The 13,668-nt window shown below is 45.1% G+C and overlaps 1 protein-coding gene across 1 annotated transcript; it reads left to right on the top strand.

The window, feature by feature from the left end:
- Positions 1 to 1,342: 1,342 nt before the first annotated feature.
- Positions 1,343 to 9,648, top strand: BAG3 (BCL2 associated athanogene 3). Its single transcript, XM_029961994.1, has 4 exons — positions 1,343 to 1,354; positions 3,896 to 4,243; positions 6,275 to 6,655; positions 8,337 to 9,648. Exons 1-4 carry the CDS (start codon positions 1,343 to 1,345, stop codon positions 9,105 to 9,107), a joined length of 1,512 nt encoding a protein of 503 aa, XP_029817854.1. The 3' UTR covers positions 9,108 to 9,648.
- The last annotated feature ends 4,020 nt before the right edge of the window (positions 9,649 to 13,668 follow it).

Here is a 13,668-nt window from a genome sequence, read left to right as displayed (position 1 = left end):
GTATGAAGTGTTTTTTTCCAGTTGCACAACCCGTGCTGGCTGCACCTTTATTTATCGTGGTGATGGCCTGACAACAGAAACGTCCTGGTCGCGAGAGGTGGGAGCGCTGTCATTCCCTGAGCAGAAATCCCAGCGTGGCTCAGCTGCCCCTCACAGCTGGGCCAGAACACTCCCGTTGGACTGGATGGCAGGACTCTTCCCTCAGCACCTCCTGAAATGGTGGATTGGGTTTGAGTGCCTGGCGGTATTGCAGGCTCCCTGAAATGTAGGCTGGGACTGTTGTCAAAATGTCTCAGCTGCTCAAGGGAGGCTTTTTTGCATTTCTGTGCTCCCCACTTTTTGGGGAGACTGTCTGTTAAATGTAAGTGAAGTGTGTGATCAGAGCTGGGATTGCTGCAGTGCTGGTACTCAGTCCTGCTGCTTACTGAAAATTGATTGATCCTCTGCTGCTTGTAGCTACTCTCAGCTTTGTTATTAAGGAATTTATTGTTTCTTTAGAGGAGGGCAGAGGAGTTTTACTTCAGTTTGTTTTAAGGCAGAAACCTGAATTGGGTTCCTGGTTTTTATGTGTAAACATTCCTTTATTACACATTTCTCTCTTTGTGCAGATTTGTGTTCAATGTGAGCTCTGGACTTTTCCAGATAACATGTTTGTTAATATAACAAGCAAGAACTGTATGTGATAGAAGGCAAATAAAACCAGAAAATGGCTTTTTTTTTTTTTTTGTGCTGGCTGTGCTCTAAAATACAAATTAAAGCATTCAGAGTGAATTTTTTCTCTGTAGTGTGATGATGGGAGTTTTCCAGAGCTCGATTCCCTTCCTTCCCCTTGCACACTGTCCCCAGGCACACCTGAGCTTCTCCTGCAGTGTTCCAGAACCTGTTTGTCCAGGCTGGAAATACAGACTCCCTTGCTCAAAACAGAACTGCTTGGGCTGAAAGCCTGGCCGTGGGGGTACTGGGATCTGCTCCTACTCACTGTTGTGTAGGATTGTCACTAAAAAGGGACCCAAACCACTGTCAGCATCTCCCTGAACCCAAGGCCTTGGTAGTCTTTGGCCGTGGTGCAGAGTACATGGATTGCCCGTGTTTGTTGATTGTATGACAGTGGGAATGGAGAAAAACCGACCAGGAATGTTTAAGATGTGGTGATACAAACTGGCTAATGTAAGCAACTGTTTACAGAGTTAACTATTAATTAAGTGTTGAAAGGAACAATGTAGATTAGGAAGAGCAATTGTGATGAGAGCACCTTTTCTGAACCTGATCTCTGCCTCAGAGCTACTGATGGTGGGGAAAACAAGGACACTGCATTTGTAGCTTTACTGAGGGCTGCTCCAGTATGACTGCTCGGGTAAGAGGCATTGCTCTGTGGTTAGACCTGACTACAGGGGGAAAAAACCTGGGGCAAAGGACTAACTCTATACTAACTTTCCACAGAGGCAGCACAGGTTGTCTGAAGCTGTGAGAATATGTGAGAAATTACGGGAGTACAGTTTATGCTGTGGCTCTTAAGAGGGCCAGTGTTTCCATTCAAAAACAAAACAACCCCAAAGACAACAACAAAAACCAACCACACCAAACCCACCCAATAAAGTGGGCGGGTGAAGTAAAACTGAAGTTTTACTTCAGGTGCGAGATGAATGGTTTGGAAAAGCAGTCCAACCTGATTTTGGTTTGGTTCTGGGCTGCTGCTTTTGTATTTCTTACCAGGGCTTAAGTTGCTGTGGCAGATTTCTCAGATTGCTAGGCAGGTTCAAAACAAGGGCAGCCTCGCAGGTCTGAACATGAAGACATGGAAGGGGAAGCCCGTGGTTGGACTCTGGGTGGGGGCATGGACACTGTCCATGTTGAATCCTTGGCAATAATTTACCACTGTGGATTACTCCAGATGATTGAAGGTCTTATCCCCAAATGAAGCCGTTCAAAACACTGCAGACCCCCAAAATGCCAAGAGAGGAACTGACAACTAATCCTGAGCTCCCTACCCCCAGATGGAGCGGAGTGGAGCTGGTTTGGCTGACAGCCTTCTCATGTCAGGCCATCTGCAGGTGCTCCTGGCCCACCCAGCTCCTAAACCCTTCCCAGCACCGACCCTTCCCACAGAGACACTGGAAGTGAGGGAATCTCCTTTTTATAGCAGTGGGAGCCGTGGCTGTAGTGGGGGTGGCTGGGGAATGCTCGGGTTACTCCGTCAGGGAGACTGCAGAGCAGCTGGTGCAGGCCGGGCACAGAATGCCTGGAGTCCGCTCGGAGCACCAAGGTGCTTCTTCCCACTGTGGAATCATCAGTCTCCCTCCCAGCTCGCCCTGTGGACACTTGGCTCTGCCTCGGCCTCGCATTGTTGTCGGCTGAGCGCACCTCACATTTATTTTCCTGCAGATGCAGTTTGCTGACGTAACCGCACGTCCCCGCGGATCCCGGGAGAGGAGGCTGCCGGGAGGGCTCTGGGTGCGGGGTTGTGCCGGTGGGAGGTGAACAAGCACATGTTTGTTGGTGCGTGGGGTTCTGAAGGCCCCTGGACAGCCTGTGTTGAGCAGAGGAACGTGGTTTCCTGGTAGGGTGAATTTAAAATGACTCATCTGTCGGCGGTGGATCCCGGTGCAGACCTTGGCATGAGATCATCCTTGTTCTGCAGCTGGGAAAGCCAACTTCAGATTGCTGCTCCGTGCGAACTTTCTAGGCCTGGCTCTCCTCTGTGCCTCTTCCAGAATTCTTCCTTTGTGGAGGTTTTTTTTAATGAGTAAAAGGAAGTGGAGCATCGGGGCTCAGACTTTGAACTTGTTCCTTTCCGTGTTTTTTATCTTTATTAGTTTCCTTAAATAATAGCCTTTATTCTCTGAAGTTTCATTGCTTACAGGAATTCTCAAAAATTGCTTTTTAAGGGGATACTGTCATATAGAAAGAACACTGATAATTTGGATGGTAAAATAGTTAATTCCTAATGAATTGGTATATTAACGTGTACAGAAGCAACATGAAATATTTTTACAGCTTAAACAACTCTTTAAAAATAGGGTTTCCAACACTTGCACCATATGTCCCCTTATTAAATTCTCCTCTTACTGAATAATGACATTACCCTCTGAATGACAGAGGTGCTTGTTATATGATCTGACTTAGAGATACATCTGGAACTTGGCCCTCGCGGGGTCTCAAAATAGAATGACCGATGCAGGAAGAACTTACTAGAGGACTTGTGAAGTCTCTGAGGACAAACCACTTCCACCCTTGCCAGGGCTTTGACATTGTCCAGTGAGCCCACTCAGACAACGCAGGGATTTTTTCATCTTGCTTTTCAGCCTTTTCCTCTTTGTTAGACTGTCCTGCCTTCCCCTCCCCTCTCCCTCAATATTTACTGAACCGAATCCTCCCTTTGCTGGAAGTCAATATATTCTTCAGTGTGCAGGGTCAGTATCTCTTCAATTAGTTGGGGGAAGAACAATACCAACAAGATTGTGTTTCTGATGGGATTAGTCTTCCTTGAAAATGTTCTTTCAGATGTTACCTGTAGCACAGATGTGTTCTGAGAGGTGCTAAGGAAATGCCTCTTGTTTGAGTTGGATGAGCTCCAGCTGAAGAGGGTGGGCTGGTGGCTGAAAGCTATAAATGCATGCTAAATAAGAAATCTTGTAGTTAGGCAGGTGTTTTAAAGCCCAAGTTAGTATTTATGAGAAGTGGGGCTAAAGGCCCCACATATGAGCAGATTTTTTAGCTTCCTCTCTTCTGCTGCCTGCAGAGTTAGCACCTGCTGTTTGCTGCCCGGCACAGGCCTCAGAGGTCTCAGCTCCTCATACGCAGCTGATGCTGCTTTTAGGACAGACCTTCAGGCAGCTTTTTCTTACCGGCTTTACTGAGCTACCAATAAACACCGTGTGATGTTTTTAACTTCCAGGAAGGCCAGTCCTCAGCGAACGGCCCATCTCGCGACAGCCCCAGGCAGCCGCCGGCAAGAGAAGGAAACATGGGATACCCCAAGCTCCGGGCCGGCTACATCCCCATTCCCGTCATCCACGAGGGCCTGGACGGCAGGCAGCAGCACCCGTGCTTCTCAGCCCCGCAGCCCGGGCCACAGAGGTACAAGGCAGAAGCTGTGCCCAGCACGGTGCAGGCACAGCCGCCGCTCCGAGGGGCCTATTCCAGCCCCGAGTCCCCCGTGCGGGGGCCGGCGGAGGCCGCGCAGGCGGATAAACAGTGTGGACAGACAACGGCAGCTGCGGCACCGGCGGCACACGGACCCGAGGTAACCGCGGCACCGCGGGCTGGCTCCGCTCGGCGCCCGCAGCCTGTGTGGCCTCAATGTCACACGGGGAGTTGATCCTTCAGAAAAGCCAGACTTGCCACGGGATTGCATTTTCCCGATGCTTTCCCAGCATTAAAATGCAAAAGTTGCGCAGTCACGGCGGCATAAACGTGTCTGGGTTTTGTAGAGTCACCTGCTTCCACTCTGCAGTGGTTCTGCAGAGATAAATGCGTGTGAAGGACTTCTGCACAAAGCAGCCTCTGAGCCAAGCAGGTCCTGCAGCAGGGGAGGGTTGTTCAGGGGTTATACAGGTTCCCTCACAAGTGGAGGATAAAGACAAGTCTCTTGTGTTCTGCACCATCAGCCAAAGTGAAGTGAACAAAGTGGGAGAGACAAAAATAAAAGTGTCCAGTCAGCGAACAACCCAGGCCACTTCAGAAGTTCTTAATTTAATATTTCAGTTGTATAAAGAGTATGGATTTACATAAAAGCAGATTTGAAAGTGAATTGTAAGGTGGTTTTGTCCTTCGGTGGCATGTGAAAATATTTTCAAACTATGAACTTATTTGAAAAAAGTCACCCTGCTTGTTCTGTGTTTCAGCTGGTAGGATTTTGGTTGGCCTGTTCTCTGTGGAGAACTAGCAAATTGGTATTCTTGTAACATATGGAAATACCAACCTCATTTTTATTCAAAGTAAGATGAGCAGGAAATTCAGCCTTCACCAAGCTGAAAACATATCAGGTCTGTAATTCAGCAGTAGTGGCATCTTGTCTGAAACTTATTTGGAGTCTGAACAATGTAATTAAAATCCTGTTGGCAGGTTTCTCAGCTGTCTTGACTAACGATGCCTTGTCCATGCAGCACCAGGACAAGAGGCCCAGCTTTTCCTGCTTCCAAGCTTTGTGTTGTCTGCAGAGTGGCTTCAGGAATGTGTCTTCTGTGCCACTTACTGAAGTCCTGAGAGATAACCAGAGAGGACTCAGAAGTTGAAGTGACAAAGTTAGGCAGTGCAGTGACGGTACCAACTGAGCAGAGTCTGTGTCGGTGACTGCAAGCTGTGTGTCAGCAAGGCCAGCAGTAGTGCCAGTGCTGGGGGCTATGATGCAAACCAGCAGTTGTTTATTTAGGTTGCTGTTTCATGGGCAGCTGAGCATTCACCAGCACCAAGAGGGGTCTTGTTCCCCTTTTCTCCTGCCTTGCCTGCCCTTCTCTTGCCTTCTGGCTGTGTTGTCCTGCCCTCTCCTGTGCCAGTTCCAGTCTGACTTGGCCTTTCACTGAGCTGTGTCACACACCCAGAAGGGAATCAGCTGCTGGGGCTGGTGCAGAGTGGGTGAGGGGATGGACTGGCAGAGCAGGAGGTGGGAGGCAGCTGGGAACAAACTGCAGACCCCCAACCTTGAACATGCTGAGAACTGGATTCTGCAGCAGCTCAGCCCAGTGCTTGTTTCTAACAGCAGGTCTAAGCTAGTGCAGCTCCTGCTGCTGGTGCCAAGGGGTTGAGGTGCTGGAAGGTCCAGGAGAGGGGGGAAGAAGGGGCATTAGCCATATGTGTATTGCCATAGCCTGATACCAAATTAGTGACATGCTTTATAAAAACCCCAACAAAACATACAGAATCTGTTAGTGGGAGTGGGATCAGAAGTCAAAACGTTGTGTGCCTCTGTTAGGGTTTGATTTTTGTCTCCAGCTTAGAATTTGTTTGCTTAGCTTACTTTACCTCAAATTTGACAGGTTTAGACAGGAACAGCCATGCAAAAGCAGCAAACGTTCTGACTGAGCATCCACTCCCTGCTCATTTGAGGGCTGGGAATGCTGTAGCTCAGGTTTCTGCTTGTTCTAATGATGCTCTCACAACTTCTGTGGTTTGTCTAGTGGGGCTCTTGGCCAAAAAACCAGGGAAATGGAGCCCTTGCATGCCGGAAACACAAGTTCAGTTTCTATGATGACTGTCTCCTTTTCTCTTTAAAAATGAAAAGTATTGTGAGCACAAAATGGTTAAAATGTACTAATGGATTTTGTTTTCATGGCAGCCTCAACCTCCAGGAGCATCTGATTCTCCAACAGTTTCCCCTCAGTCCTCTGGCAGACCCAATGCAGGAAGCCACCAGCTTCCTCGTGGTTATATTCCAATTCCCGTGATCCATGAAAATCTCCCCCGTCAGCCGACACAAGCCTACCACCAGGCCCAGAAGACACACTACCCTGCCCAGCAGAGCGAGTTCCAAGCCCACCAGCCGGTGTTCCACAAGATCCAGCCCGAGGAGAGGGAGCCCAAGGCGCCGCGGGCGCAGTCTCCGTTCAGGGTGGCTCAGAGAGGCTCTTCGAGTCGGGAGAGTTCACCAGCCAGAGTTACCACCCAGATCCAGCCCCCAGCTCCCATCAGAGTGCAGACAGTTGTAGACAGACCCCAGGTACGTAGAGCTGGGAAGGGAATCACCTCCCAGGGACTTTAGGCTAGAGCTGGAAAGTGAGCTTGTACTAACACATACATGAAAGCACATAAAGCAGTCTCCGTTTCGAGATTTAAACAGGCTGGGAGATACTGAGATTAACATTGGGAGATACTGAGATTAACATTGGGAGATACTGAGATTAACATTAGCAGCGAGTTGCCTTTCCACCTCTCAGGACTGTGGAGTCTTTGGATCACTGAAATGTGATTTAAGACATGATTTGATCTTCTCTCGTCAGAGTATAATTTGGTGTAATTACACTGAGGTCACTGATGTTGCGTTATGTTTATGAGAAGAAAATCAGGTCCATGGGATTTGTGACACCTATGTAAATATACTTCACAGATGTCTCAGAGCCATTTAGGGATAGCATCAGATGCACAAAATCATTTTAGCTATGAAGAAAAAGGATCAGCAAAACCTAGTCTTAGAGCTTTTTATTCTTCCAACTTGAAGCATGCTCTTGGTTGTACAACCTGTTGCTCGTTGAACACTTTTTCCATGTTAAAATTTTTACTAAAAGTGCAGTTAAAGACTACTGGGAATTAGACAGCTGTGAGTGTGTGGAAGTGGGTGTGTACAAGCCTTGATTTCCTCTCTGGAGAGAAAAATGAGAGGAGCAGAATTAGGTTAATATATTTGAAAACCCATGTGCTAGGGCAAAACAAGGAAGACTTCAGGTTAAATAGCATATTTTAGGTCATAGTGCTAATTTATTTTTGTGGGTGAGAGTTTGTGCTCCCTGCTCAATTTTTATGTTCAGTGGGTAAAGCAGTAAGAGGTTGTCAGTGCAGGCCACTTACTTATTTGGTTTAAATAAAATATAGATATTTTAGGTAGAAATATAAATATCATATAGAAAATGTAGATATTTCAGCCATCTAAATCCATGAGAGCTGGATTTGGCATCTTTCAAAATCCTTGTATATGTGCACAAACAAGTAAAGGAGGTGTCAGGGAAAGGAAAACACAGATCTCACAAAATGCAGTTTTCTGCTAAGATTTCAAAACTAATCTCAATTTCAAGAGGTTTCTGATTTGATGCCATAGATCTGGAGTAATCCCAAGGATTGTCCCTAATCACTCCAGTGTAATAAGATTGACACAGTAACCTCTGCATGTAAATACGCTAAAGATAAAATCAGTAAAAATAAGCACTAGCAAAAAAAAAAAAAGGAATGCCCTGAAAATAGGAACAGGATGAAAATAGCCCAGAATGTGATTAAAACTCAAAGTAGTTGGCTTTTCAAGAAAGGTGAGCTCTCAATTATTGACCCACAGGAGGAAATCTTGACTGTGCTGCTGTCAGCTGCAAAAGGTCTTACTGACTTCAGTCAGATCCAGTCTTACAGAACTGCTCATGGGGCTGATTTTATTGAGCACAAGCAGGATTTGGTGTGTTGAAGTTTAATGTTTGTGAGAGTTGATTTGTGCCTGTAGTCTGCAATAGCTTGGAAATGCTTTTCAGCACAGTGCTGTTTTTGAAAACAGTAAAATTCAGCAGTGCACAAGAATGATTAATCATCTCGTGTGAAAATGGCACTGCTAGGAGGACAGAAAGCTGGGAGTTAGGTTACTTGTTCTTTAGAGGGAAATAAGGAGCTTTGTGTCTCAACACAAAACTTGCCTTGCTCACCAGGTTTCTCAGCAACAAGTCCCTCCTCAAGAGCCACCAAGAGCACCCCCTGCGCCTGAAACGAAGCCTGAGAACAAGGCAGCCCCACCGCCCGAACCTGAGGCACCGTCAACATATATCCCAATTCAGGTCACCCACCAAGAACCAGATCCTAAACTACCACCCCAGAAGCCTCCAGCCATGGCAGAGAAAGCTGATAAAAAGGCTCCTCCCCCTGCTAAGGTTGCTCCCCCACAGGAAAGGCCTCCTCCTGAGGAAGCGCCGCCGCCGCCGAAGACGGTGGAAACAGGAGAACCTCCAAAGCATCCTGGTGTTTTGAAAGTGGAAGCAATCCTGGAGAAAGTACAAATGCTTGAGCAGGCAGTCGACTCCTTTGAAGGCAAGAAAACTGACAAAAAATACTTGATGATCGAAGAGTATTTGACCAAAGAGTTGCTAGCCCTAGACTCAGTGGACCCTGAGGGTCGTGCGGATGTGCGCCAGGCCAGGAGAGATGGTGTAAGGAAGGTCCAGACCATTTTGGAAAAACTTGAACAGAAAGCAGAAGATGTCCCAGAACCTGTTGATGGACTTCAGCCAAATTGTCCAGAGCCTAAGCCACCACAGGAAATCATGGAGATTGAACCTGTGGTAGTCAAGAGTAAGGGAGATACCAGTAATAAAAATGCTAAAGAGGAAACCAAAATGGAAAGACATCAGCCTGAAACTAAGGAAGAAGTGTTTACCAATCTGGCTACTACGACAAACACATCTAATAACCCAACTGAACCATAGCTATGTGCTGAAATCCACATCTCTCAGACTTTATAACTTAAAGTGTGTTTAAGTGAATTTTAAGTTGCATGCATTTCCGGAGCTCTTTTCAACTGGTTTTAATCAACGTAGCAGCTTGGGACACAGTAAACACTTTGTGGGGAAAGGAGGGAGCTAGAAAGAACGTAATGCATTTATCCTTTATTCTTACACTATGTAAAAGACATGTCTCAAAAATAAACCCTGTACATTAATTGCTTTTAGATCAGCTGAGTGGGGAAAAAAAACCAAACGACTTCAGGGTTAATACTGATGCGTGTTGTTTAGGGTGTATTCTTTTGCAGGTGATTTTTGTAAAATCAGTGGCCTGCATTGTCAGAATACCAGTCCTCTTATAAGTATAGCCACTCTTAACAGTAATGTTTTTATTTTTAATGTTCACAGTTGGGCACTTTAAGTAATGATGGATAGAAAGTGTGTAAGAAACTGTAGGGATATTTATATGTGTGCAGGACTTCAATGCTATATTTTAAGAGGGAAATAAAATGATATGGAAGCCAAATTTAGTCTTGTGATTTTATAAGGTGGAAATGTAAAGGCAGTAGTTGGATTTAAAAACACTCTCTAAACACAGATTTGTTAGCGCAGCGTTGTAGTTGAAGTCTGACAACTGTTTTCTCACCAAGACCAAAATGTGTCTTTCCTCATTCACTTCCTTCTTTTTGATGTTGTGCTGTATCCCATCTATGGACTCAGGAAGAAATTGGGCTTAGCATTTCCCTCCCTCCCCAGGAGTCACCATGTAACAGAAATGTTTATAACATTGAGATCTGTATCTGCTGCGGTTGTTTTACAGAAATTTACGGTATCTTAACTTCTTCTGCAAAGTCATTGTTTATTAACAGTATTTCTGAATTTCCAGCCAGACACACTCTGTGTTTATAGGCCCAATCTGAGTCCTCTCATTTTGTGAACAGTTTAAGCAGTACTTTGTTCTAAGTGATTAGAGACTTACACTTAAAGAAGGGCCATAAGACCTACTTCAGGTACGTCCTTGTCAAATGAAAGCAGCAGAGTCAGACCAGTGCAGAAGGAGTGCAAGGGAGGAGGGGCTCCTAACCAAAATCCAGAAGTTACCCTTGATTTGCATTTGTAAAATTAACAAATCTTTTTTTACCTGACAGCAGGTTTACAGTGTAGGAGGAAAAGTTCAATATAGCCGCTCAAGGCAATTGATTACTTACTGAACTATGCTCTGAATCAGGAAAGGGGATTGGAAATTGGGTTTAAACCCATCTGAAAATCTGTTTTTTAAGAGGCAGTTTGAGAGTCATCATTGAGAACTGTCACTCTTTATTTTAAAATAACATGTAAACTGTAGTGCAACGTGTGGTTTTGAAGTACCGGTGTGACTGTGAACTGTCTGCTTAGTTGTAGGTAGAAGGGTGATGCTTCTTTTAGTTTCATTTTGATGGTCAACATCATCATGTAAGAATACACAATGTCTTGTAGCCTTTTGGCTCCCCCAGCTTTGGGAGCAGCATTGTAAGCATGCTAGTGAAGAGGTGTGAAAGTTCATCTGCCTGCATGATTCTTGCATGAACTCACTTCAGTGACATATTGCTCAGGCAGGATTACATTTCAGTTGAGGACACGCATCCCTGACATCATGTAACAAAAATATTTAAATCGAGGAAAATCAGCTCTGGGTTTTTAGAACTGAGCTCTGAGGGAAGTCTGGGAGGCCCTGTCTCTGTATGGTTTTGTTTAGTAGTCCACTAAAACAATCCAGATTAAAACCACCTCATTAGCTGAGGTGGCACTGTACAAATTAAGATTGTAGTCTTAAAAATGTACTATTTACAGGAAGTTAAGCAGGTGCTAGCTTTTTAAACATGTCATCTGCTGCTAATGGAGCCTGATTCATGTTATACTATTCCATGTTAGTCAGAGTAGGTGGAGTCAAATGTAATTACAACTGATGGGGTTCTTTTTAAGAAGCAAAGCTGGAGGTAGAGCTACACTCTGCCAAGTGGCACTTAAAAAGTTGGTCATTAAAGTCAGTGATACTCCTGCAGAACTAGGTACAACTCAAAATGAGTGAGGTTTCATGATCTGGCCTAATAAGGGAAAGTACATTTGGCTGCCCTGGAGCTGCTGGGCTGGGAGACTGCTGCTCTGAGTCATAGTCTCTCTTTGTTTCCTCTGTTGCTCAAGACTAAACTGTGCCCAGTCCAGCATATATGTCTTGACACATCAGCATAGCTACAAATTCTGCATGAGGGCTGGGAGGAGGGAGTAGCCAAGGAGGAAGCAGCTGAAGATTCCCACCCATTCCCTGTAAGCTCCTGCCCTATTCCTTGCAGAGCCTGTTTGCTTCCTGGTGTTGGTACCAATGCTGGGGGGAGCTGGCAGAGGACAGGAAGAAGATTCTTCATCAACTTGCATTTCTGCAGCGTGGTGCTGGCTGGTCTGTGGCTTGAGCCTGGGTAATTTGGCTTTGAAACTCAGGTAGAAAGTACTCAGGGTTTTAATGCTCACAATAGGTGTTATGTTCCATCACATTACTTTTCACATATAGCTGTGCACAGCAAAAAGCAAATGTGCTGCTGAAAGCAAGGTGCTCAAATACAATGTGCAATTGCAGTAGCCATTTCAAAAAAATCGACTAAATGTCAAGCAGTTAATTATTCTAGAGGCAAACAATCCCCAAGTCAGGGAGAGGCACTGCTTCAGCTCATTTACAAGTAGCAAGAGGGGTATGAAAAGCCTGTACACGGAAGCACAGTGAAAGCTCAGGCTATTTTCTGAGTGCACTATCTTGTCCAGCTTGTGATATTTTAAATGCCACTAGTGGCCTGTTCTCTATATTTAAACTCTCCCAGCAGCAAGGCATTGTGTTTCCCATAAATATAGCATTTTGACTATTTATTTACACACAGCCAAATCATGCCCTGCCCTGAGGAAGGGGCAGCAGAAGCTACATTGCCCCCCAGAGCATGCTGAGACAACTGTGCACTCTGGTGTCTGATTCCTCCCTTTTTCCAGGGGGAGGTACAAGCTCTTTATCTGGGATATGTTTTACCTCCAGCTTTCTGTTAGCTCAGCTGTATTTGCAGACAAGCTGGGGAAGGAAAGGAGAACAAATCAAACTCCACCCAGAAGGCAGGAACGAAGCACAACAGTGTGGAGAGGCAGGTCATGCCCCTGCACTCCAGGAGCAATTAAGGCAGCCTAGGAAAGCCCTTGTATCCTGGGAAAGCTCAGGATCCTCAGGAAGGACATATCATGGAACTTCTTAAACTGGTAGTTGAAATAATAATAATAATAATAAAAAGCTTCTGGTGGCTGGCACATAGCTGCTGAAGAGGACAAATCTCCATCAAGGTATGTTTGTGACAAGGTTTTAATTTGCTGGGTTTTCAGTCTCCCTCCTTAGATGTGCATGTGTTGATCTTTTTAAATATAGAAGGCACTGCTGCATCCTGGACTTTAAGACATACAGAAACATGAGGGCAATATGGACTGAGGCCAAAGGACTAGTTATGGGCAGTAATGTCCGTGCTTTTGGTCCTGTTGCATCCAAGAAATTAAAATGCAGGTGTATTAGCAAAGAAATTTAAATGCTGTGAATGTTTAATATTATACAAATCTCTGGGTTTGTTAGAAAAGCTATCAGTACCATAGTTTTTCTGACAGAAACAAATCCAGCCCTTTTGGGCCACAGGGGTAAAGGAAGCCTTTAGAAATAACTAATCTGAGCTCAGTGCTTGCTGCAAAATACAGATTGAAGCCAGAAGTTAACCATACAAAATACCATTTCCTGAAACCTTACCATAAAGTATTAAAACTGAACCCCCAAATTTCTCTGGACATATATATAATATTGTCATTAGTGACATATGAGCACAATCATTTTAGCAATAGATACAATGATTTCATTGGCACTTTCACCTTTATTTTTGTGACTAGAAGCATTCTAATGGTACAGGAGAGCCAAATGAACAAGTGTGTTTGTTTTTCTCTTAAGGTAAAGCATTTGTTTGAAGGTAAATGGGTGACACTGAGGTCCATTAGCCTTTGTGCTGGATAATTTGGGTTTCCAAGCTCAGTATTGTGTGTGGTATCAGTCTCCACACCAGGAACCACGCTGTGTAACACTAGAGACCAGTGTAATTGTATGCCAGCCTCTGCCACCCAAGGCAAGAGTTATTTTAAGATGGGCAAGAAGCTGGTTACAAAGCAGGGGAACATACCAATTCTCAGTCAAATTCCTTTCCAGAATTTATAAATAAGCAATTTTTAAAAAGAGGCGAGTTCAGTTGTTTCCTACTGGAATTTCCACTGGAATTTCCACTGCTGTCTCCAGAAGCTGGAAATCTACACCAAAGGAACGGGCCCAGCTTTAGTTTCCATATGTCCTTGCCCCAGCAAACTGATGCAAGCAGAAGTGGAGGATTTAATGTTACATTTCAGATTATAAGGAGAAAAGTGCATTTGCCACATGTGTTTCAGGAAATAGTTTCAACGGGCACTGAGCTGTGGAGACACAATTCATGTGTCAGAATTAAACATGGAATAT

The sequence above is a fragment of the Manacus vitellinus genome, unplaced genomic scaffold (genome assembly GCF_001715985.3).
Source record: "Manacus vitellinus isolate BGI_N305 unplaced genomic scaffold, ASM171598v3 scaffold_40_pilon, whole genome shotgun sequence".
Lineage (NCBI taxonomy): Eukaryota > Metazoa > Chordata > Aves > Passeriformes > Pipridae > Manacus > Manacus vitellinus.
Note: the sequence above shows the minus strand (reverse complement) of the source record. Positions and strands in the feature narration are given on the sequence as shown.